Below are 26,950 nucleotides of genomic sequence, written 5' to 3'. Positions count from 1 at the left end.
CTCCTCTCAGACACCAATGGTTGTTAGCAAGCAGGCTTGTTTACCCATGCATCTTCATTTATGAATATGCATGAGTAAAACAACAAAAATAGTAAAACGTTATTTAGCTTTTTTTAGTTTACTATATACAACTATCAATGGCAGACAGTGGATTATGAAAAAGCCCTGTACTCTTACGTTTCTGTGATAATCATCACTTGATACTGGCATGTTACCAAAGGTTACAGAGAGGCTGTGACAGTCCGTTTTGAGATCCATATAATTGTAACCTGCACATAAAAGAAGCCTAGATGCTCTGGAAATCTATTTGATAGAATTCTGACTGCAATCTCAAGCTTTGGGCTGTAAAACAGACTGGAGAGATCGACCCCCCCCAACCCTCTGTCTGTGGTCCCCAGAAGCTATAATATCCATCCTTGGCGGTTCACTTGACATTTACTTGCCCCGCTTCTTCTGTAGCATTCCCCTTCCTAACTGCCAGTGCTGCGACTCTCCAGGGCTCGCTGACCGGGTGAATAGATAACAAACCTGTCAAGGCGGCTTTAGGGGGGGAATAAATCCAGAGCTGGGGACTGAGGTGGATGATGTGTTTCAGAGGGTTACTCGGGGAAGGAGGCAGGGGGGGACTGACATGAAACGCCCTGTGAGGCCCAGACCCAGGAGAGGCTGTCGGCTGTTATGTCGTGGTGCAACTTTAAAAAGGGGCAGAGAGCCACTGCACCCTGATTAGATCTCAGTGCAGACATTTCAAATGGCTGGCCCCCTTTTTACCCTCCATTTCACCAATTTTTTTTTTTTTTACCTCCTTGTGCTATCAAAGCAGCTGTCCTTTCTTAGGTTGGCAGACAGGTCAGGGGTGGAAGGTTGAGGGGCAGTGTGCCCTTTGAGTCAGGGGCTTAGAGCACCTACCAGGGCTGTCTTTAAGATGCTGATAGCATTCATGTGGACATGTTCCCAAGAGGTGCACAAATGTCAACACTCTTTTGCTATGAACATATAATTCTATGAATAGAAAGGACAAAGAGCTCAAGCAAGAGAGATGCAGTACTCTCCTTTTGTTAAACAGTGAATCATATTTTAGTGGCTTTCAGGTCCCTGACACTTCAACCATGATTTCTCTTCAACCTATTGAGCAGAAAAACTCAGGTATTTTGACTGAGATGACTGTCTGTCTTCTCGTCTCAATGAATAACCTCTTTGACCTTCTAGTCTACTCATTAATCCCCAACAAAGCCAATTACTCTAAATGGATACATCCTGATTGATCTCTTACCAATCCCTTGAAAAAGCTGTGGTAAGTAAATACCTGATAAATGGCTTAACGACCAGTGATATTCTATATTTGTGCCGCAACAGATTTCTTAACCCCTACAGTTGTAATATGGCGAGATGTCAGTGACTCCCTGGATAAATAGGAGTGAACATGTGCTTGATAAGGCAGCGGTGAAGACACCACTGGCAATAAACGATCAGAGACTCAATCAAATTACTCACCAGCCACTAAACTGAAGGCATGATAAGAACATGATGGACTGCTGCTGTGAAGTATATTAACTCAGAGAACTGGAAAAATGTCCTTTATTTAGGACAGAGCACATGAAGTGTTTTAGGCAAACCAAGTGAGGCATGCCTGCTGGAAATTGGAGGGATAGAGATGTCCCATGATGGTGCTAAAAACTGCACATCAATTACCTGAAGCACTGAGGCCTGTCCACTCTATCTGCATCTACAGTTTCGCCTATAAGGACATAAACGTCAGCTGGCTATCCAGACATCATGGTTGGAGAAAGGGCATTTCAGGCGAAGATGAAATATGTAGTATACCTTTTTTTTGTTTTTTTTGCAATTGATTCATTTCCATATCCTTGCAATAATTTTTCTTTTATTCGTTTCATTATTTCCCCCTGTTCTTAGATTTTTTTGGGTCGTTTTGCCTCACTCTTGTTTAGGGTCAAGGACAGAGGATGTCTCAACTTGTTAAGCCCTATGAGACAAATTGTGATTTGTGAATATGGACCTTACAAATCAAATCTGATTGACTGATTGTTTGAATAGACATCCAGTGACAAGCAAGATAATACAATATAAAGAACAGTAACATATTAATCCATAAATACAAATACCTACACATATACAGACAATGATACTTTACTTTATACTTCACTTGGGCGTTGCCGTCATGGATGGTTGTATATTTCAAACTAGGGGAGTTAGCTGGCACTAACAGTAAGGCAGTAAAGAGCTTTGCGAGGCTTAGCAAGCAGCCTGTGTTATACTAAGCCATGTTTATTATCAAGCACAATCCTCAGTCTCATCAATGCTTAGAGAAAGGCACGGATGAATAAATGCATATTGTTTTGCTTAGGGTTAGCCAGAGCTGGAGCCGCAAATGAAAAAAAAAAGAATTTAAAGCAGATGGCAAAATCCAATAAGAAAAACAGAGGGAGGGGGGCAGACAGAGAGACAGAGCTGCAGAGTGAGAGAGAGCGGAGGAATAAAAATGAAAAGAAAAACCCAAGCACACTGGCTGCTTTTTCACTGCTGGTTTTCAAAAAACTGTAAAGCTAACAGGGAGAGGGAGAGAAAATACAAAGGCCTCTGTTCTCATTTTCTGTCTGAGAGCCCCACCAGGACCACTGAAACTTGCTTGATTTCCCCAGTCCAATTATATCTCTGTGCTCAATCCTTCCAGAATAGCAACATCACACCGAGGGACGCTGTCTGCCTAAGCGCAGCGTGCCTAATGGAGTCCCAGAAGTTGACTCCATTTCATTGCTCCTAACTAATGGGCTGTGATATTTTCCCAAACTGACTGCAGCCCTGCTCGCTGGAAGCTAATCTAGTCAGTGCTGCACTGGACCCAGCCCAGCAACATGCCAGCCCACTGCCTCCCTTCTGAAACCCCACCGATACTGGATCTCCGAAGCTGATACTGATAACGATCTTGGATATATTGTATGAGATATATACTAAGGTATTTTAGAAATAAAACAGAGATATTTATATATTGGCTGTTATTCTTTGTATATTTTGTGTGTGTATTGTGGGTGTGGAGTTCGATGGTCATTTGTAACGGAGATGATAGTTTTTGCTCAGTGTTTTATAGCTCTATAGTTTCACCTGAGCAGGGGATAAATGGAAAACAGCTTAGAGCTAAGTTTGGTACAAAGCATCTGTTGTCTTTGTTTAAGATTAATTTAGTTGTACATTACCCCTTGCATCTTTTTCTGGATTATGTTCTATAAAAGAAAAGGCTCATCAGTGCATATTAGACTGCATATATGCCAATGCTTGTAATTCGGCCAATATATCTGGCTGACTAATATGTCAGTCTGGCTGTACTGCCTTCCTAACAACCCCCTCCAATCCTATCCACCACTGCTGCTGTCTATGTGCAAGCCGCCAACACCCTCTCCTCCCCTCCCAGCGCTCATTAGTGCTTTCTAGCCCGGTGCTGATTGTCAGAGGGCCCCTATGATGCCAGCTCTCCCTGTGCGGCCGGCCTGCTGTGGTGAATTTAAGAGGACTTTAATCTAAATGGGCTGTGGAGAAGAGCAGCAGACAGGGACAGGTGGAAGGAGGAGGACTGCGGGGTAGTCGTGGATGTACAATCGCAAGGCCACAGCTGAGGACAGCCACTCTTTCAAGGCTACCTATTGCTCTCCAATGGATACTTGTGCCCAGAACACAAGCATGAGAAGAAATAGCCAAACATAAATTCTCCAGAATGGGTCCCTCTCCAGCCATATTGTGGGCACAGAACGGTCCTCCAGATGGCTAAGGGACACACCAGTGGTGCAATACAATCACTGGCATGGCAGAAGTATCAGGAATAAATATGAACAACTTTATATCATATAAAGCCTCAGCCAGTAAAGACTGTTCTATCAAAACTTCCATTTTGATGAGGATTTAACCGCTTCCTATTGTACTGTAGTTTTAGTTAATGGGAATGAGGGAAGACGAATAAGAACAAGATAAAACATACTTGTACATTAAAAAAAATATTCCATTTAACCGAGGTCCTTTTAACAGAATCTAATTAAGGCAAATGCGACTCCATTTCAAGAAGTGCAGGTAGAGAGCAAAATTGTCTGCTTTAATGGCTCACAGAGGTTAATTATTTTCATAATTACACCTCCAAACGTCAAACATTTGTTTTTCCCCCTAATTGACAAGAGAATTAACAGTGGACTATATTAGCTGTGCAGGGTTGTTCTCAACCACTGTAAAATGCTTAAAAGTGCTTTTCGTATGCAATACATACAAAAAGCAATTACTACGTTTTTTTTCCCCATTTCTACCTGTAATCTGCTGGGTAGATTCACAGAGGATAAGAGGTAAAACTGTAATTATGCACATTATTCACCTTCCTAAGTGCAGCACTTGAACACAACACACTAAGATGCCTAAATGCACTATGCTCGTCCTCATGCAAAGTGCAGGTCAGGCTCCAGCAGGCACCGAGAGCTAATGGCAGTGAGTGGTGCTCCTAACACATGCTCTGGCTCTATCAGGGGACACGGGGGAGTTAAGTGCCGTGCTCCCTACTGCTGATTATCGCACCTTAGCCAGCCTGCCAGGTCTCCCTGCCCTCCATGCATTGATCTCATTTTGCCAGGAGATAAGGCAGTAATTGGATGAGCGCTTGGAATCAGATGGCCCTGCCTGCACTTCCTGGGCCGTCTAGGCTCGGGGCCAAAAGAGCAGGCCAAGGTTAATCTCAGCCGATCCCCTGTACTATGTAGCCCTGACCTCTGACCTCTCACAGCTATCCAAACACAGCTGATGTGATTCCCTTTGAACAGGTCAGAATCAATTGTCGAATTAGTTTAACGGACATTTGAAATCCCCGCACTAAAACTGAATAAACTGTCAAATATAAAGGTGCGATTATGATGATGAAGGAGGAATGAAGGAAGTAATACAAGCAAAACTCAAAAAAATTATATTGAACAATGAATTATTGTAGCACTGTAAAATTACTCACAATTGCAAATATTGCAAAAGTCTACTCACTCTAAAATGATTTCCTCAATTTCAACTACAAATGGCAGATGATGTGGATGGCATGTTACTTTATTTAAGCAGAAATCCTGCTCTTTACTGCCATGCCAGGGTCTATTGATATACACATGCAATGCAAAGCGGAACATGTTGCATATGTTGTTATACAGCATATACAACATGTTCCTGCAAAAAATCCAGATGCAATCGTATCCCAGTTTTACTGCAAACTCACTCCTGTTCCATTTCAAATGGTCGGCAGATTAAGTTTCATTTGTCTTTTCTACCGGCACATTTTGAAGACGGGATTTGAGTTTATGAAACAAGCCTTTCAAAAGGCTCAGCGTGCGTCATCAGGACTGAATGAAGCAGGGAGATGCAGGCCTCTTGGGAAACACTAATCTTCTTATTGTGTACATTTATTCAATTCTGGTGTCAATATCAAACACAATCAGAATGGGCCATGTGACAAGTGTTTTGTGTGTTGGCTGATAGTGGATGACAGGAAGAAGAAGTAATCGCCTGGGACTACATCACTACTGACAGCTCCTAACTTAAAGCTTTGCTCCTGCAGATTAATCATGAATTCTAATAGACAATATAAATAACTTCAATACAGAGTCAGCGTATAAACAGAGAAACACGAACAGATTTTTCACAGAAGTCAACAGCTGCAGTGTTGTGGAAGTGGAAGTAAACCTCAAATAATCCCGTGAATATCTCTTTGACACCAGATTACTTAATTTAGAAGATACTGAATGGCCTTTATGTATGGTGAGTTCAGTGTTGTTGGAAATGAACTGTGCACTGCAACATTAAAATCATTGTACCGGTTAAGACAAGCTGTGCAATGCATGTGGCAATTTAAGAAAAACTTGCCACATTCATTCACATGCACAAACAAACCAAGAGTGGATTGTGACACATTGTTACCTTGGGAAACCTGGGCAACAAAACACAGAGACACAAGACCCAAACAAAGAAACACAAAAACAACACTGGCAAAAATTCATCTACTAAAACTGATACCTGCCGCCAATCTCTGCTAAAACGCACCATACTTGAGTTATTATTATTGCAGAGGAACAAATAATACTGTATGGTTTTCCTCTACTCACAGTCTCTAGGTTGCACACGGGGAGATGACAATCTCAGAAGCCAGGATTGAATTTTTCATTTCAGTTCACAGTGAAGCTGAATATAAAAAGCCTGAATTCCAAAGAGGAGCATCAGCTGGTTGCTCTTAACAAAGGGAATTTGAAAAAAAGGCCACATAAGACTGACAATCTGGTGGAAATGGGAGACTAACAGAGACAATTGGAGGCGAGATGAGGCCAACACTTGTGTGTCATAAAGACAACAGTAGAATGGCCATCCTGTGGATTCCTGGGGCCTGACATCTAGATTGCAGATGGATAAGTGCACGTTAAAACAATATCCCGCCGACCAGAAAAAAATCATTTCTCATAGCTGTCTCTATTTACTGAAAGGCTGCTGGTCTCCCGCTGGGGCAGAAACAAATGAAAATGTTATTTCTCTACTCATGAACTCCTACCTAGTCTGGTTTTTTACTGCTGGCTATTTCATTTCTCTTCCAAATTTGACTTAAGCCCATGACTTGAGGGAAATAATGTCTCTGGAATAATCTTCTGCAACTGTAATTCAAGGGACACTATCTCTGTCTTTTTGGTATATCTATGAGTCTGTCTGTCCATTTATCTACACTATCTTTGTATTTGTTTATTTATTTATTTATTGTTAGCACTGTGGCTTTGTGGCTTAAGGGAAATTGCACTGGCTTCTGAAATAGACACCCAGTACCTCACATGCACAAGCATGCCCTTCTCCAACAAAAGTAAAAATGTAAAACAAATATCTGTACAAATCTGTACAGTGTGCTGGTCAGAAAGAAAAACATGGGCTCAATTCAACCACATACAAAACATACATTAGCAAAATGTTCTGATATTCTAAGTGCTATGATTGAACACGATGATTATCACCACATGTAGTGTAGTTTATTTCTTCTTCATTTTTTTATTGTGCACAAAGCAGAACTAAAAAGTAAAACCAGGGATTTAAGTACTTTAGCATTTAAACCAGTTTGAAAATTACATTGTGGTGAGCACATGGCTCAGGTTTTAACTAACATCCCTAAAGAGTTTTGTCCACTTCTATTAATATCCATCACCAACAACCAGTGTTGGTTGGGTTTAACACTAAGGATTTAGAACCAGGGTATTAAATGCATCATTTGATAGGAGCTGATTTAATTTTCATTTTTTTAGGGGGGGCTCATAGCATCTGGCACATATATACATATATGGTGAAAATATTAAATGTGTGCAAACAAATTTCACAATAATGGATACCTCTTAGTAGTATTATTTTCGAATATCTGTATAATATCAAATTGAAAATGTATTCATGCAATTTGCAAGATGGAGAACATATTTTTTGTAACATTTTGGGAATTATCTGTAGATGACTCATGTTGCATGTAATGTTGCTGTATGACACACGTGTTAGGATTTACAAGAACGGATATTGTAGGAGAAGCGGGGCTGGGACTCTCTAGGTACCTTATGATTCCTTTTGATTTCAATTCAGCCCTGAAGTGCAGCAGGATCACATGCATGAGAGAAGATTGTACCGGGTTCATGACCCAGCAGGCCTTTCTTTGTAATTCCCAAACAAGATTCTCAGCCCCTTGTGCCCCTCAAACAAACAACAACACACACATAAAACTTAATCCTCCCACACAACTCCTATACCCTGCAGCTAAAGTCTTTGACACAAACATACAAACACCAGGGATTCACATATATAAAACATACACGTGAACTCAAACATATGCTCCTTAGAGAGCTCTGCATCACTCCTTGGATATTCATGTCGCATGGATATTATGGGTTAAGGAATTAAACAAATCTACTCTGAGTCAGATGGGGATGCAAGCAACAAAAAAAGCAATGTAGAGGATGGCGGAGAGATGTTTTCATCATTTCTTCATTTATAGTGGCTGTGCTGAGCCAGGAGAGAGGGTAAGGATGATTTGTTGGCTCAGGAGATGTAAGCGATATGTAGCACTGAATGGCCAGTAATCATGTTTATGAGGGGGAGTTGGTTCTGGACTCCTGGTGTGTCTGATTGTGTTTTCTCTGGCTTCCAGCTTGGGCAGAGTACACCCCTACCAGGCCATTGTGATTGAAGTATGCACTCTAGCTCAGCTTCTCCTTGGGGGGTAAAAAGGTGCATGTAATACTGTTTGTGTGCCTTTAAGTTCTCGTGTTTACGTGTATGTTGGCCAGTGTGTACTCATAAAAGAGGAATGTCAGTCGATGAAGACCTCCCATCGCAAAAGAAAGCACCACTTCCCCTTTCTACTTCATGCAGCCAGTTCCCACATTGCTCTCATTGCTATGGCAACCAGCATTCTCTCCTTGGGCTCTGCATGCATCCAATCAGAGTGAGACCTTTGTAGAGATTCCTCCGGGCTCCACTTATTCAACTTACCCCACTGGAACAGCTTCCACACTGAAAAGGCTGGAACAAAGAGAGGAGAGACTCCCTCGCCAGGGCCTGGTATGACATCAAATATTGGGGCAACAGGGTCGGGTTACAGGGAATGCGGAAGTAATAAGTAGCCAAGAGCTGTGGGACACATGGCAACGAAAAAATAGGGTGGTAGCGCATGGCCATGGCCAATTTCAGTGGAAGCCTCAGAGCCTGAATACTTGGCAAGTGCTACGCGGCTCTGGCACTGGTTTAAGCTTGATAAGTCGAAATGGATTCCGGCTGAGCCTATTTATGTCATTCCTGAAAACATATGGATAGGATTCAAGCGCTCAATACTTTCAACCTTCAACAATGACATTCAACACCACTCCTCCAGTCCATTAATCTTCCATGAGAATAGATTTATCATCCACAGCGCTCAGTCAGCATCAGCCTGAACAATATTTATCACACCAACCTCACTCTGTATCAATTTCAGCAATTAAAGAGCCTTATTTTGCTGGGTATCTGGTAACAACAGTAAAGGTCATGTTCTTCTGATTCTGCATGTTTTTTGTTTTTAAGGCTTCAAGGTGTGGTAAATAATTAGCAGAAATAAATTAGAGCAACGCTTTATCAACGTGAGGGTTGTACTGAGGTTACCACACACAATCACAATGTGCTTCTCTAATTCTAATTATATAGATCTGCACAGTTGAAGCAGCCAAGTCTGAGTTAAACACTTGTGAACGTAGGTAGGGATGCAGGCGTGCCCCTAGTACTTGCAGAGACACGTCATGCAGCGGGACCTCTTGCAGGCCCCTGATGGACATTCAGCGGTTGGGGCACTGGCAGGGTGATGGAGGCGCTGCATAATTTTGCCCGACTGCCATGTCACAAAGTGTCACAATCTGTTTCTGACAATATGACTGCAGGCGATGAGAGAAAAAATAGGAAAGAGAAATAAAAGAGAGAAAAGGAGGCTCGATTTTGAGTGCCAGGGATAGTAATGAGCATGTCTGGATACTTCCTGGGACACAGCCTATTCATCAGGTTGATTTAGAGTCAAAGGTGTAAGGCAGTTCAAGTGATCTTGTGTCTTGATCGTCTGGCAAGCAGGCTGTGGAGGCAGCGACAAAAGCTGGCATAAAGATTGAGGGAAATAAGGTGGAAAGCTCTCATCGTGGACAAGATCTCTTCATCAGCACACAAGTTTTACAAAGAAATACAGTGGAAATGTGTTTTCCAGGATCTGTTCCAGGTGTTCATTATGAATTAACAGAAACCCCAGATGGCATCAATCAAAAAATGAGTCATTCTGTCAAAACCTTGTGCATTAAGTAATTTCATATTGTATCACAGCATGGGACGATCCTGTGATATTAAAGGGAGAGTTCACCAAAAAATGAAAATTCCCTCATTGTGTACTCACCATTATGCCGATGGAGGGGTGGGTGAAGTGTTTGAGTCTACAAAACACTTCTTGAGTCTCAGGTGTAAACAGCTTTGCAGCCAAATCCAATACAATTGGCGTAATAAATCAACAGAAAAAACATTCATGCCTCCATTTTGCTCGTGTGGTGTCATCCAAGTGTCCGCAAGCCCCGACATTCAAATTCGACATGAAACAGTGTCATTTACACCATGTTTTGAGCCTAAATGTCCTCTATTACGTTACGTACCCTCTGGCACAAGGAACACTGCACACACTCTCACCCATGGGCACATGCTGGGTGCATGTTCGTGTGGCTACATCCACTAGCATCACCACTTGTGGTAGTGGACTTTTAGGCTTAAAACTTGGTGTAAATGATGCAGTTTCAAATATCATTTGAATATGAATGTCAGGGCTTGCTGAAACTTGGATGACACCACACGGGCAGTATTTCTGTTGTTTGTGTGAGGTCACTTGGCTGAAACACTGTTTACCCCTGAGACTCCTTAAGCGTTTTGTGGACTCTAACACTTCACCCACCCCTCCATTGGCCTAGTTGTGAGTAGATAATGAGTGAATTTTCATTTTTCGGTCAACTATTACTTTCACACTTCAGCTTCTCTGACTAGAGCTGCTGTCAGATATGAACTGTACGCGGAAAATCTACTGAAATTTTGCAAAGGTGCTGTCTGGAATCTCCAGGAGCGAGTGAGGGTATTGATGACATTTTTAACATGCGACAGATGCAAAACAAAACAAAAACGAACAAAAAGAGTAAAAATATCTCAGGATGACAAAGAGGTGCGATACACGTAGAAGACAAAAATGAGGATGTTGTCTTGGAAAAATAATGGGATTCAATAGTTTTTGATGACAGACCAAAGCAAAAATGACTTTGTCATGTCATGTGCATGCTGCGCCACCCCTTTCCTGAACGTTCTGGAAATGTCTGTGTTGTTAAATACTTGACTGATCGGAGAATCTCTTGCTGCGTTCTTTATATATGAAAGGCAAAGGCAAAGGCAAATCTCCTGATCCAATTGAGCAGACATTTTCCGCTTATATCTCTCAAGACTTATCTCATCTGTCTGAATAATAGGATAGAATACAAAACAGTATGTCTGTAAATTAATTATATTGCATATATGTCTGTAATCTGCCCTGACCAGTGACTTATTAACATCACTGCTGGAAAGCAAGAACACAGCCCAAAAGACTGTCAAGTAATCCCTGCACTGCATCTGCTGCTCATTTCACATTGTCGCTATGCACACACTGGGGCCTCAGCAGAGAGTACGATCCCGTGATAATGAGCTAATTATAGGTACAACATTCCTACTTCCATATCTAAATGCTTGTCTGTAATAGGAAACATTTCAAATTATTGAGAAGCAGAGAGAGACAGAGACGGATAATTGATGCAAGCAATTACAAGTTCTGTGTCAAAGCAAATTGGCCAGCATATCTGGACATGTAGGGGGACTGCGACCTCATTTACATCAGAGTGTCATGAAATAATTGGAGAATGTACTGAGGAGGTGGGATGGGCATAGTTGCAATGCAAACCAGCTCTGGTCACATTACATAAGCAGTTTGCTTGGACAGCGTGATTCAGTTCAGACAAGAAGCTTACGGAAAAGATTGTACTCCAAGGTCAAGGACAAAACATTATGTGCAGTCTTGGTATGCTCCAGCAAATCTAATCATAATAGAGATCTGTACCACAACAAATATTCCTCATGACATTAATCAGTTTCCAAAAGCAGTAATTTGAGTATTTGAAATGGTTTCACCACATGCACACAGGATTCTGAACAGGGCTGTCATGTTTTCATCGGAAAGCCAGTAATAACTGAGTTCAGTCTTACTAGCCATTAGAGAGACTTTAGCTGTGTTTGGGCTGAAACCGCTTCAAAAGCACGGGTAGACGATGTGCTTGACTTTAAACAGTATCACTTCCAGATGTTTCATTACAAAACAAGTTTCAAAGACTTCACCGCAAGAAAACCTTCTCGTGCGAGGAGCCAGGACACACGAGTATGGATTTCAGGAACCCGCAATTTTCACATTTTTATTTCAGTCAGAAAGACCAGCATGCGAAATTGTCTGGAGTAACACCAATAAAGCGCTAGTGTAAATAATAGTGTTACAGCCCACCCCAGGCCAAGACACAAATCATTAGTCCATGTTACAGCAGGGATTCCACACCACATACTACATAAAGCTGATATCAGAAACATGATATAGCATTATATGTGTTTTGATTTTACAGGCAGAATTCAGTCAGTGCTGTAGTTAGAAGCAGGACACAACAGGAAGCTTTTGCTGACTATAAAAATGGCAACTGAAATATAGGGGTGAATTCATTACAGTCCGCCTCTTGTGCCTCTCATCAGGCTGGCTAACACGGACTGGCCGGCTCTGACCCACTACTTCGGAGCTTCTCTCTATTGCACCCGCCTCTCATCAAGAGCCTTGGATGGAAAAAAGGAGTAACATGCTGTTTACTCGCAATCCCAGGACCGTAATTGCCAATTTATTTGATAGGCAGCCGGGTAATGATGGCATTTCACCCCTTGCCGCAGAGACTAAACGGGAGTGAATCATCCCAAGCTCCCTGCCCTCCCTGATCCAGTAGACTCCCTCTGCTCACGACTGCAGCCTGCCTGAATGCCTGCCACCCAGACTGAAGGGGTGGGGTATGGTGTGGTGGGGGGATGTGGGGGGTGGCTGCCATGTCAGCTTCAAACAAACCCAAAAGGGAACCCGGTGCTTCAGAGCAAATACAGCTAAGCCTGCCAATTTAGCGAGGGTTTGGGGTTGAGGCAGACACAGGCGAGCTGATGTGCCATTTGTAGGCCTTAATGAGCTGGCAGGATGGAGTGAGGAGGGAAGGAGAGCGGGAGAAAGAAGGCTGCCAGGCCTGACCTCCTCTGGCCTCCATCTCTCTGCCAGCCAGTGCCAGGTCGGCAAACTCAGTTCATCTGCTTCATTGGACCGTAGTCGCTCTATGAGGGGAAGGTAGTGCTACAGCAAATACCATTAGCCAACTGTTGGTCTAATGAACAGTTCGGGTCAAAGCTAGCTCCTGTCTCACACTGCTCCCTGAAACTAACGAGTGACTTAGATGCCTCCTCTTTGTTTTTGCACTGGGAGGGAGCATCTCTGTGTAGCTGAACCCCATTAGAAGTCTATAGTTGCATTGTGCAGGGTTGCAACCAACATAGTTTTAACATTTCAGTAGGAGAACATGGACTGCTGTGGTGAAGAAAGAACACTACAGTCAACTGGACATACTCTGCTATCTGCCTTCAACAATAACAATACTATTTTACAGAATAGAAGCTGTGATTTCCTGTAAAATCAGAAAAAATAAACAAAACCCAAAGATTTGTATATTCTATTTAAAATGGTTCCCCTTATTTTATTTTTCCTCTGTCTTTCAGTCTGGGGAGAAGAGCCATGCTACAGAAGCTTTGACATGTACCTCTTGCAGCTGAAGTGGGTTTTTACGGCATGACTGGAGGGGACTTGTCCAGAAACCTGTGGGGACTAGAGATGAAGCCTCACACAGTTTGACCATCTTAAGTGACATGGGGGTCTAAAAGTCTGTCTTTGTGCTGCCCAGCTTTCAGAAGACACGCTGAGTCTCCTGTGGGGTGTCTTGACCAGACATAGCAGGGGCAACCGGGGCTGTGGCTCCCTCTTCTCCAGAGTGGCTGATATGACAGCTCAGGTGGAAGTTAATACAGCGAGGGACATAGATGCTTCCTGAGAACGAGTCAGGAGAGGAGGGAAAGTGGAGTCTGCTTGCGAATACTGACATTTTCAAAAGTAATTATGGATATAAGAGAGATTTTTAAATGAAAGGAAGTCAGCACAGACAGTTGATGAAAGGTATATTATAGCGTAAGATTATACAGTACATGAGCTCAATGTGAAGCTATGGTGAGAGTGTCCTTGTAGGATCGTGGAAGTGACTCAGTAATGAGGGCAGCCAAAGATGATGTAACTGTTGAGACATATTTCATTAGTGTGTAATGAGTCAAAGTACACATCATCACACCCGTGTGGTCTAAATGGAGGTAAGTGGTTGTCCAATGAGGCCAAGTCAGATTATATTGTTGCCAATAAAATTTCAAACGGTGATTATCTAAATGATATAAAGCACAGGCTCCTCCAACACATTACAATAGTTACACATAATATTTAAAAAGGATTCCTGCTTGTCCCTTTAACAATGACGAATGAACCAAACAGAATGTCGAAAAAAACAAACAGAACAACAGGAGGAATATGTATACTTCAAAACTACAAAACCTGGCTGTCATCAAGCATGCATCATTTTATAATTATAAGCAGGTGCCTATTGTGTTGTAGTAGGAATATTTATTCAATATTGAATTCCTTTGTTGTTCTCTATGAATCACAGTTAAGCATATAAGTCATCCATAGGTTTTCAAACATCCTTTTTCTGAGCCAAATCTGCCCTGGTGAGCTGCTGCACAGTCACCAGAGTGCAGTCTGACAGAAATCAGCGAGTATCATTTCAGTTTCTGTTGTCAACATCAAATTACTTATTTCATTTCATGCCCGGTCAAGCATCGTAAAGCTACACGCAGAATCAGTTTTGCTTCAGTTGTTCGGCCATGTCTTTCTCAAAGACTAGCTCGCCTCCCAGCTGACAGCTTTAATTATGGCCAGATATCTGATCGCTTCGCTGTGGATTCTCCGCACAAATCAAAGAGCAGGGGTGGGTGTCTGGCAGCGAGGTCCCTAGAGCCTGATCGCTTTACATCTTGAAATATTGTCAAAGGGCGCAGGGACACATAGCCGCTCTTTCTTCTGTCAGTTAATGCTCGCCTTCAGCTCCACAAGGAATGAGGAGTGGGGCAAGTCGTGCGTTTTTTGTATCAGTCATTATAAAAGAAAAAAAAAAAGAAGAGAGACAGAGAGAGAGTGTGTGTGGGATGCAAATAGCGCCCTTCACATGAAGAACTCTAAAAGCCACTTAGGATGTGTACGATTTACCACTAAGTGCTGCTTAGGCTGATTTTTATACGTTTAAGACCAAAGGAAGTCTTCTCAAACTCATTTGATCACATTAACAACTTACCTTTTGTCGATGTGTCATAATGTAAGGCCTTTCACACAAAATGACTCACAGATTGAGGAATAACAGCAGAATTAAAACATTTGTGCTCAGAAGCGATCCAACTCATAATTCAAGCAGATTCATTCTCTTATGAATTTGTTATATTTCCTGCAAACTATAGAACTTTTACCATCAATATGAATAACTCCTCTCTGAGTCTTAACACATCACAAATGCTTGTAAATGACTTGGTTTTGAATTTTACTTTGTATATTTTTCAGACATCATAAACAAAAAATCATCATGGGAGGTTGTTTTTTGGGGTCTACATGTGAAATGCTGAACCCACCTGCTAATTACTCGAAATACAAAGAGGAATCTATGACTCATAAACTGACCTCAAGTTCTCATTATTAGAAATTATTTTTAGGGGATCACACACTACGATCAGATGTTGAGGTATCCCTGAAGCTGTGAGCTTGATTGTAAATGTACTCACATCCGTCAGCCTGTCTCTGGAGCTGCTCCTGAATGAAGGCTTGGATTCTCCGCTCACGCTCTCACTGTCGCTGCCTTTACAGTTGTTGGGCCCCGGCTTCAGCTGCAGAAAACAACACACAAGGAGACCAACAGTCAATAATGTGTACATAAAACTGTTAACACAGCAGTTTAGAGCTCTGCGTGGATAGAGCTGCCTCGGAAAGGCATCCCAGAAAAATCGCTTCATGAATACGTGAGAACTGGCAGGAGCTTCAGCGCTGTCTCTGTAAATCTGTCATGTTTCTGAGTCTACTCAGCGCCAATGACTCTGCTTGCCAATGACAGACGCCATCTGATCTCGCAGTATGAAACTCCTCACAGCCCATGAAACAGAGAACAGGGACAAAGACCCCACCAGAACCTTCAAATGGAGCCACTATCCTCTCCAAGCAGACACCACATGCTGAGGCAGCAGGAGCTCAGCAAATGTCATCCTCTAGACTCTTTGTTCGGCAGGCAGCTAAAAGACATGTATAAAGAGTGGGACGTGCCAATTCGTGAGCGTCTGAGTCCCTTCAAAATCTGGAGAACAATAAAAAGAGTGCAGCGCTGAGAGGAAGGAGATGGGGTCTATCCTCCCCGTCCATGTGTGTAATTGATGTCCTCTGATGCTCCCATGCTGCTCCTTCCAGACCAGACGAACGCTGCAGGTTTCATTTCAAAGCACATAAAAAGCTGCCTTTATGGGACGGTGCAGTAAACGGCTGCGCTGCCACCTAATAGGAAAAGCAGAGAGTGGTGCTGCACATACAAAGAACTTGGACTTAGATGATGGCACTTTCCTTTTCCCCTCTCTCTCTCCTATTCTAAAGGGAGGGGACACAGCTTCAGTATTCTCCTTTCAGGTGTCGGCCATCATTTAGAGCGATGAAAGGGCACAAGGTGGGGGAATACCAGATCAACCCTTGAGTTGAGCAGATAATTAAAATTAAAATGTTCCTTTTCTGTAGCCATTAGCGGTGTGGAAGGAATCCTATTCCTTGGGAGAATTGCATGATGGGTGGAAGGCGGACGGATTCGCCAGAGTGTTGAACGTGATAAGAGTGTATTAGCTCTGGGAATGCCTGATGGGCCCTTTTGACCAAGTGTATGCACGTGCCTGTATTTGTGTGTTAGTGTGTGTGCGCATGACTGTATGTCTATGTAGTCAAACGGCGCTGAGACAAGGAAGGGGGAGAAGACACACCAGCCAAATGTGGCACATGCACACACACATGCACACCAATGCCCTGCACTGTGATAGCACTAATTACCTCCAACGCATTTTATTCCCACAAAACCCAGAGCATATTTTCTCTCTCTTTCTTGTAAATGCCACTTTGTCTGAAGGGAGTTTACATATTTTTAGAGAGAAAAGGGGAAATAATATGTCATCCACATGGGCCTGTGAACTGATCCTTGAAGAAAGGGCAAGGGATGCTATTTACGCCCTGTTCTGTGGCTCCTTCATCAAAACATGTTGACCTATAATATTTATCAGCCAGCCAGTGCCCCTGGTGACAACACCGGTCAGTGCACGCCAGCATACTCATGCATTTATGAACGTGCACACACAACAACATGCACGCAGACTTCACTGGAAGCTGCTGCAGACTCCTGCACCAAATCTTCAGCGCCCAGAACCAAACTAATATATGGTGAGCTTACAAAGATTATCACCAAGCAAGTGTGGGACAGATAATTAGATTTGTCTGTTATTAATCTATGTGATATCAAACTGATTCCGCTGCGGTGAAACCACATAATCACACCATCTGTATTCTGGCTTATCAGTGGGAACATACTCCATGAAATCAGAAATCTTGCTCACATTTAACTGTGTGTAATGTCTGAAGAACATGTCTAATAAAGACATTGCAATAAAGAGCGGTTCTTCTTTCAGAGCTATTACATAGCTTGGGACCTGATTACACAGCTATTTGAAAATGTATCCCTCAGCTTGTTCCCTTTAATTTCCCCCTGAGCTCCTTTAAATTACTTCAGAGAATTGCATTTTTTTTTCATCCGCTCTCCCTTTCTGAGGCTCAGATGATGGATTCATTTCTTTTATGATGTGATTAATGTATTTCTTAAGCAAATGGAGGGAATGCTGGTAGTCAGAGCCACCAAAAAAGTGAGGTTGAAATTTAATGGCCTGCTGTCTGAAGATAAATCCAAATAAGAAGCCCATGTTTGTGGGAGCCGTGGCCATCGCTGTGACCTCCTCTATAATGGCGCTGGTTTGATCAATCCCATTTGTTACAGTCATGAGTAATTCTCTATGTTTTTATAGCCTTTTAAACAAAAAGCTTCAGTTTTATTTCCTGTAATGAACACCAGTACATGTGAATCTATAAGGGGGCAAATGACACGTGTGCACAGTGTGTTGTACTGACGCAATAACATACAGACATTAATTAAGATGCAGGTTGAGGCCTACATATGCATTCACTTAATGACCTCACTGTATCTGCACAGTCTGGATAAGAACTGGCCCTGTAAGAAGATAACAACCACATGCTTTTAATATTCCAGAGGCTAATTTCACAACATTTAAAGACACAGCGAGACATTAACATCTAATGAAACATTTAAACTACTAGTAAGTGCATCTGACATTCATTTCCACACAGTGAGGTCTTGTTTTCCTGCAATCTGTTCTGTGTTAGGGGATTTTTTTCTCCTCTTCCTCGTCTCTCTTACAAGTCTGAATTTACTGAACCAACAACTGTTTTCAATCTGCAGTCAGAGTGATGCTTTGGAAGAGGGCAGCTGAAACAGTTCAGCCTGTGAGGATGAGAAAACATTCAACATTTGCTATGAATCATTCTTTCAAAAAACAAAAAGACACTAGCGCTTAAGTTACTAGCAACGATTCAAACTGTAACCGCTGCACTTTATTTGGACAGTCCAGTCGTGACAACTGATCAGATTACAGTTGTAATCACACAGGAATCTTTGGAGCATTAAGATGAGGGGTGGGGCTGCAGGCAGAGGCAGGACGTAACATATTAACTCCACTGTTGAGATCATGTGTTTTTATTTACAGCACGTTGACACTAGCGCCGGCCTTTATAACTAAAAACTCGTTTGACATGTTTCCCAATGTCCTCTGTGAGTGTGGCACAGCTTTTCATCCTCTTTTAGTTTTTTTTTTTTTTTTTTACATTTTATGTCTGTCATGTGTTAGATACGTGATCAACACACCTGAAATGAATGTGTTTTTACTATAGTGAGTAATTACTAGTGGGCTGGCCGGAGGTCTGAGAGCAACTTTAATCTGTTTTCACTTGATAGTAATGCTATCACTCCAATTGCTCAGTAGTTCAATTGTGATTGCACTCGTACTATCAGCTTCACTCAGACATATGCTTTGGTCTAATGAGCACCAGATTTTAAAATAATAAGTCAAAAATCATATATATCATTTATATATCTTAAGTTGATAAATGTTTGAGCAGATAGCCCAAGCTAAGGGTTCACAAACAGACCAGTATGAGGGCAGTGTTTAATCAAAGACATCTATAAAAAAGTAATTTCTGATCTTCCCAATTTAGCTTTTTTAATCTACTTCTTTTCCTCTGTAACAGTGCACCCTTGTTCAGTGTTATTACTGGCTTACACCATTTATCTGCGAAGCAAGGTAACCTGTGTGAGAGGTGGTATATATATTGATTTATTGATAAACAGAGAAGATGGCTAACCCTGTCTAAATTGATAATATCCAAGCAAATCTGTCAGTGACTTCCTCTTCAAAGCATTACATTGGTATCGATTTTCAGAAGAAAAAGACATTTCCTTGACTAGCTTTAGCGAAAGATATGTTCTTCTCACAAAACCTATTCACTGTATACACTATTCACACTCTGATTCATTTAATGGTACCATACAGTACATGAACCTTGCCTTTCATCATCTCTGTCCAAGGTCAAATATGCATCTTTACAGCCTCACAGCACCATTATTGGAGTTGCTGGAACACAAGAAATGCTGTTGAATGTCTCATATGCTTCATACATTCTTGTCTTCAGGTTTCTACTGAGGCACAAGATGTTTGTTTTCACGATAGGGAAGATTTAATTAAAGAAGAAAAAAATCAATATAGAAAGTTGTCCTTTCAGTGTTGTTGTAAGTGGAAGTAATAGCATTCAACAAAAATGTGACTACAATCCTTGATCAGATGAAAATGATAATGCATCTAATCTAACACTGTTCCCCTTCAATAAAACAGCTATTACAATATTGTCTTCAACAGGCGAAGTCAATTATTTTCTCGATTACTGAAAAATGCTCACGATCTTCATAGTGGAATTTTACAAGTGCACTGACCTATTCTCAAGGGCTGCTCGACAGACTCAACGCAATCAAGCACAGAAGTAGGCCTGCTAACATTTCTAACCACAGAGGCCTTTTTAAACAGAGCCATACACAAGCAGCCTGCCCCAGCAACGCCACTCCCAACACCCATCCCTCATCCTACAAAAAAAAGAAAATAAGATGGAGAGAGAACTGGCCTCAGTTTTCTGTACTAGCCTCAGAAGGATTCTGTAGCCATCAGCTCCTGGTTTCCCTTAGTTACGCACAGCAGCAGCTGCGGAGCTCGGCGGTAATAAAACCTGGAACAATTTAACAGCTTTTATTGTTCGTCTGTGGCTTTCAGAACAGCTAACCTGTCCTCTCAGGATCTGGCAGAGAGAATCCCACCAGGGCAGCAATGAAAGAGGATCTCATTTACCTAAAAGCGCTTATAAATTTTTAATTTGCTTTAACAAGTAAATTAACAAGTCCCTCATTTGGGAAGTTTTATGGCTGCTTGCCACTGAGGGAGAACCATGAAAGTTTTATGGATAATCCACTACCTAGGCTGTGTTACTGATAATAAATTGTCTATTTCCTGCGGCACTGTCAAATGCCCTTGGTTTCCACTGACTACACTTTGAATATCTTCTTTATGCTACCTTCAGAGGTCTATATACCAGGGCTATTAAAGTGCTGGTGAGTTTCAAGACTCAGCAGTTAAAATGAACAACTTGAAGAATTTCTGTCAGCTTAAAACAGACACTCTTGAATAGCCTTCGGTGACTCCATTACCAAACATTAGACCACATTAAGCATCGCTAATTATGTCACTGCCAATTTCTACATCCCAAAAGCCTCACTGTGAGCCTATCAAGTGAAACCACCGTGGGCTGGTCGACAACAGCAGTTGGAAACTGCTGGGCCTGTTTAGTGTGCAGCCAGCTTTATCTGAAGAGACTGTCAAGTAAAAAAAGAGGGTTCCTCAGGGCCTGAGAGAGGGGGCTTTCGACGGACCCTACGTCATCCATCTGACAGTGGCTATGTGGGAGAGCCCACCAGTGTGGCCTGGCTCTGACCCTGTGCTTGGCTCTGAGGCCCAGCTGCTTTAACTGCCACAGACAGCAGCCCCGCCTGGCCTTCTCGTCACCCATAACCCCCTCTGCCACCCTCGCTCACAGTCTGTCACTGAGCATCAGCGCTGGGCTTCCATTGCCCCAGATTTGTTTACTGTTTAGCTTCATGCGGGGCATAGAGGTCACAGGCGTATATTCTGAAAATAAACCTTAATAACTCTTTGTATCACTGTAGCCTGGATGCCTTCTGTTCTTTCATCACTGTGACTAAATGACATAATGAAAGTTCTTGGCATGTCTATCCCAAAGCTTACTGTTTGCCTCTGGTTAAGATGTCACTGTCAGCCAGTGAGGCAGTTTTTATTATTACATAGGTATGAAACCATGGTGAAGCTCCATTTCCTTTCAATCTGCCAGCATCACTGCGTGGCAGTGATCTCTGGCGAACTTGTCAGACATCATTTTTCTTGCAGGGGAGAGATCTGAGGCCAGATGCACTGACTTTGGGCAGTCTCAGGCCACAGAGGAAGGCTTTTCTAGCCTCTGTGCTGGAATGTGCAGCCAAAGCAAAGATATGGAGCCACTGAGGACTAGTCATAGCAGCCACAGGCTGAGAGCATCCTTAGAGGAGGAGGAGGAGTGGGAAACGGAGGCTTGAGGTGGGTGGGTGGGGGTAAACGTGGTTGAGAGCACTGTCTTGATCTCATCAGTCATACTAAAGACTCCATTTCCTCTACCACAGGCTGGAGGCTACTAGCGCTTGTGACTGCATTTATATATTGCCATAAATCTCAGATCTATGACGACATTACAGACGAATCAATATGCTTTTAACATCCATCCACTGCCCTACGTCGCAATCACCCTTCTCCCTGCTCACAAATGGTCATATAATGCTTTAGTCTGGAGGATTGAGTTATGGGGACAATTCCCAGATTTAATAATGAACTGAGCAGGTTGAGAAAAAGCGTGTGTGTGTGTGTTGGGGGTGCAGTGAGCTATCTACCTCATAAGAGCAGTGGGAGACCTCTACTCTCTCAGATCATATCAGAACATCTTGTAGTAGTAGCCCTGTGTGGCCGTAAAATAACCTTCCTACCCACTTTACGAACAATTCCCTGATCTCCAGGACTCTCCATGTAAAGCAGACCGAGCTCAGACCAAGAAAATACTGTGGTGGGGGGGGTTAAGACTTCTAACTGCCCAGTTGAGCACTCATCACCTCATACCGTCTCATCAAACACATCGGTGTGCAATTAATTATATGATTTCCCAATCCCTTCAATCTGTGCTACTGAGTCGTTACTTTAGTATTGGCTTTCTGAGACCCATCCAACTAAAGCTACCACCAGTGTGCCAAATCACAGCTCCCAGAGCTAGACAACTTCAATAAAGAGTGGAATGGAAAAAAGACAGCAGAGAAAAAGCCCTCTCCTATCGGCTTGCAGAGGCTATCATTCCTCTTTTTTATTGCCATTTATTTTCCTCCAGGAATTCACTGCCAGTATATTGGCAGGCCTTCCAGTAGATGGAGGCAATGAAATTTAGCGCAGACACTTAACACTGGGTCAAGCCTTGTGTGCGGCTCACGTGTGGTGGTAATATGATAGACAAACGCTTAGAGTTTAGGGAAAGAGGGCTCTTTTATGTTACAGGAATAGTAGCGCAGTGCTGGCTGTGACACACGGTGCTGCGATATGTTCAATCCAGGGCTGGACTGGGACAACAAATCAGTCCTGGCATTTTGGCTCAGACAGACCCCATCCATCCAAACTGCCCCGCCCCCAACCAATCATGCCAATAAATTATGGGTTGTACCAGCATGTTTGAAAGTGTTCAAGTCCAGTAGCCTATAAATTCCCAATAGTAGGGAAGCAACACCCATAAAGTGAAATAAAGATAATAATATGTATTATTTCATTTATTTGCTAAATTATGCTGGGTATATCACCATGACAGCCGTTTTACATGTAGTCAGACAAAAAGAATGCACTTAGAACCTATTTACTTTGGGTAAATGAATCCAATATTATGTTGCATCTATAATTAGCACAAGTGCTTTCAATGCCTATAATTTCACTGTGAGCCCCCCCCATCCATTCAGCCAAATCCCCTGTCTTTAATGAATCCTTAGCGAGGGCATCCATGTGAGAGAGTCTATATGATAAATGATTGATCAGATGATCAGAGAGTAGTAGTGCTGTATAAACTGTAAACTCACCAATCAAAAGGGATGCCCGTGATCTCTCATGACATATTGTTGAGCCAGGCAGCCAAGTCCATAACTTCTGCTTACTGCAAGCTCTACATACCCTCCCTCATCTCTCATCCTCTCCTCCCTCGCCGGCACAGAGCCCAAGGGGGAGGTGTTTCAAAATGTGATTAGATCAGCCCAGTGTCGATTAAGGATAAAAAAAAACCATGGGACGATTGACCCGTTCAGACAAAAGATAAAGAGACAACTGCATCAGCCCAAAAGGCAGGTTGGCCCACCAGGAATGTGACCCGTCCAGCCCTGATACAGCCGGAGCCTTTTAGAAGGATGGAGAAGATGCGAACACTTGGTAAAGTGCTGTGGCCAAGACACAAGAGACACAACCTAAAAAGGTAAAAACTGTGTCATTAAGCTAAACCTTGAAGTGTGAAGGAACTTCTGACTGGAATGTCTGAAATAAAGGGAGAAAATATCTCAGCTAATTGACCTTAATTATAAGATATTCCATTCAAATCCTTCAGAGATGACCACTCAATAAACATGTAAATGTAACTAATTCACACCTACACTAACAACACTCATGACTGTGAGTTCACATGCATTAGTGCAAAGGACACAGGCTGTACGAACTGAATCACGAGGCCTACAAACATTAACATTTAAATGTGAGATGAGCTGAAATCCTTTTATTTTATTTTGAAAAACAAATTACTCATAAAAATTACCATACCAGTTAATGCCAATGCCCATAAATTTAAGCCCCCTGTGATGAACTGTTTTCACATCTGCAGCAGGTTCTCATCCAATTAAAGTATCCAATAACCCAGCAGCTGTTAAAATGAAGGTCACAGGGTCATAAGCTGATCTCTGGTCAGCAGGTGGATATTGCTGCTCACTGAGTAAGTAGCTCTGCCTATCAAGCCCCATGATGGGGCTTGTGTGCTGGTATAAACCAACAAGAATGATAGCGTCTCACCTTACCTGCATTTGGCTCCATCTGCACTGCTATCGGGGGGATTAGACGGGGCTGTAAAATCTGATGGCAGGATATACATTTCCTATTTGGCTGACCCAGGGTGCCTGCCTGCGGCCAGCGCTGTTATCACTAATCCCTGCAGTAAATGTCCTCATTTAGTCACCCTTTTGAAATTCATATCTGTCGTTATCAAGTCATAAAACAAGGCAGTGCTGTGGTCCCGCTGTATTAATAGCAGCCTGAGTTTGCCTGCATCGTGACAAGCATGTCAGCAAACATCTGCTCTGGCTGCTTTAACAGACTGGTAATGGAACACAACAAAAAGCCAAGGGCAACAAAAATACAGCAAAACAAGATGATTGTAATTGAAATAATCACAACTTCAGAAACAGGAAATAACTCAAGTGTAATGCACAACACACTGTACTTTTCTGATGCAAGGTGGTGCATTAAGCCATGATGATAACAGACCATTGGCCATTAACATTAAAGTGGAACTACACTGGCAGTGTACCTGATTCCTTTTCATCTGACTGGTCATAAAAATGCAGCGTGAATGGTCCCATAATGTGCTGGTAGGCCCATGCTGTTACCATACTGTTTGTTCTTCCTATGTACTTTGTCACTATTGCACAGCACTGAGTGGATTCCTGAGTAGCACGGGTGATGGTGGTAGATGGAATGGATTTCCTCCCCATTACAACAACAAAGCTGACTAGAAGTCACATCTGTAATGGTGGCACATGCACTTTAATGGTACAGTCAGTGCTGTTTTAATGTTTCAACATCCATTATAGGTTTTCTAAAAAGGAAGCAAGCAACAACATTCACAATTCACCCTCTGATTGATCAGTGTCACTCTTTGGGGAAGAGAAAAGGGAAAATGTTGTTTTGAATTTGGAGAGAATGTAGGATCTACTACACATAACCTGTACTAATTGACTTTAACATTCATATGCTGATGTGTGCTTTGAGGTGCTAAGAGCAAAAGCTACCAAAGTACTTTATACACTTACTTACTCGACATTTCACAATTAGAGAATAACTATCTATTTGCCTCAGCCAGGCAGTGCCAGTTAAATTGGAACAACTTTGGAAATTTAGGTTGTTCTTGGAAAAGTGTCTGTTCAACAGTGGTATACTGGTAACCCAGTGGTTTAACTCAAGACTGAGCTCAGTGATAAACCTGTCATAATATAGAGCCATGGAAAATAAACACAGATTTTCTTTATCCAATGTCCCAGCTTTACTGTGGAAATTAAAGAAGTCAAATGTTCCAGCTTTATGATTGAGGCCTCCGCAGCACTGAGAGTAGCTATCTGCCACACAAGACCTCACAGCACACAGCGATGACTACGTTTCTTGTAGAAACAGTTTCCCGACGCGTGTAAGGCAAATTACAACACACAGGGGACCTGTTATATTTCAGCCTAGTTCCGCTTCACTTGCCTTAAAGAGAGACTGTTTAGGTAGTTTTGTGCTCTTATTCATGTTGAGAATTACAGTGAGATCGAAATCCTGTCAGTGTTTTCCTCCTTTGACAAGTAGAGTTTTCAGCAGCTTTCAGCGATCTTGGCAGAGCAAAAGAATTACTCCATGACCCTCTTTGCGAACCATGCCCTCACTCTGTTTGTGTTTCGGTCTGGGTTTCCTCAACTGAGTAATGGACTTCCTTTAACCAATAAATCACACTTGCACACACCTTCTGATTTTTTTTCTTCCTTTTCCCCCTCATTTTTCCTCCAGCATGCTTTGTTTAGTTTATCACATCTTTGTTGGAGTAAACCCATTTTCTGTCACAAAAAGCATCCAGACAATGCTGGTCCTCTTTCTCCAGTTCCTGGAGAGGCATTTTTACAGGCACTGAGGGCCACAAATGTCAACCACAGGAAGGCAATTATGAGAGTAAAATTACTTCCTCACTGTTATCAATCCACTCTCTGGACCCAGGGAATGGTTAAAAGCCACCATGAAATAGGGCACAGTTAGAGTTTTCTCCTGGGTCCCAGCGAAGGCTGCTAACCTTGCTATTAAAGGCCCCGACAAGCTTTGTCAACGCAATCCGCTGAATGCCTTGAGTGACACGCGATCGATATTCTCCACTCTCCTGGGTCATCACCAGTGACAGAGGCCTAAGTAATAATACAGCTCTAGCTGCCTCTCTAACTGAAATGCTTCCATTGCAACAATATTTCTTTTTTTGTCTCGGGGCTTGTGAGCTAAATTTTCTGCGCTGATGGAAAGAGGAAGATATGGAAGGTGGGAGGGAACAGAGAAGGGTGGAGGTGTGTTGGGTGGTGAGGCGATGAGGAATTGCTATGTCTCTGGATTGATGCTGGCAAGGGTAGTGAGTGTGGCAGACGGGGGTGGGGGCACAGAGGGAGGGGGGCTCTGATAAATCGAAAATGACTGGCTGCCGAGTTGTAATCTGCCAGCATCGAGCCCCCTGTAGCAACAAGCCAAATGAAAAAGCACGCTGACAGGCCGGAGAGATGGAGGGCCTGCGGTAGATTGCGGGGAGGAGGTGGCGCACGGGAGAGAAAGAAAGAGAAAGAGAGAGAGAGTAAGTGGGAGGGGGTGAAAACAGATAGAGCAGGGGGGAGTTGCGAGGAGACGTTCACATTTGTTCCAGTGCACACAGGTGCCGGGGAGCAGCAAGAGAAAGGTAGCGTGTGGTTGTGGGCAGTAAATAAAGTGCGTTCACATAAACTATTACCAGCGGAAAACATAGGCCCCATTACAATTTCTAATCAGATGTAATGTAAACACGAGCAGTTGGCAGTGTTGTACCACCCATCAAAAGCTGTCAATTAGCTCTACAGTGAAAATCCGT

General features: G+C 42.6%; 1 protein-coding gene across 15 annotated transcripts in view; it reads right to left on the bottom strand.

The window, feature by feature from the left end:
* auts2a (activator of transcription and developmental regulator AUTS2 a) overlaps nt 1–26,950 on the bottom strand; it is a 285,358-nt gene that overhangs the window by 142,028 nt on the left and 116,380 nt on the right. For all 15 annotated transcript variants that reach the window (XM_069539833.1, XM_069539832.1, XM_069539831.1 and 12 more), the window contains one exon: nt 15,535–15,636. In XM_069539833.1, the coding sequence (XP_069395934.1) occupies nt 15,535–15,636 (102 nt within the window). The remainder of the gene's footprint in view (nt 1–15,534; nt 15,637–26,950) is intronic.

Source organism: Paralichthys olivaceus, chromosome 15 (genome assembly GCF_024713975.1).
Source record: "Paralichthys olivaceus isolate ysfri-2021 chromosome 15, ASM2471397v2, whole genome shotgun sequence".
NCBI lineage: Eukaryota > Metazoa > Chordata > Actinopteri > Pleuronectiformes > Paralichthyidae > Paralichthys > Paralichthys olivaceus.
This window is presented reverse-complemented; position numbering and strand designations above follow the sequence as displayed.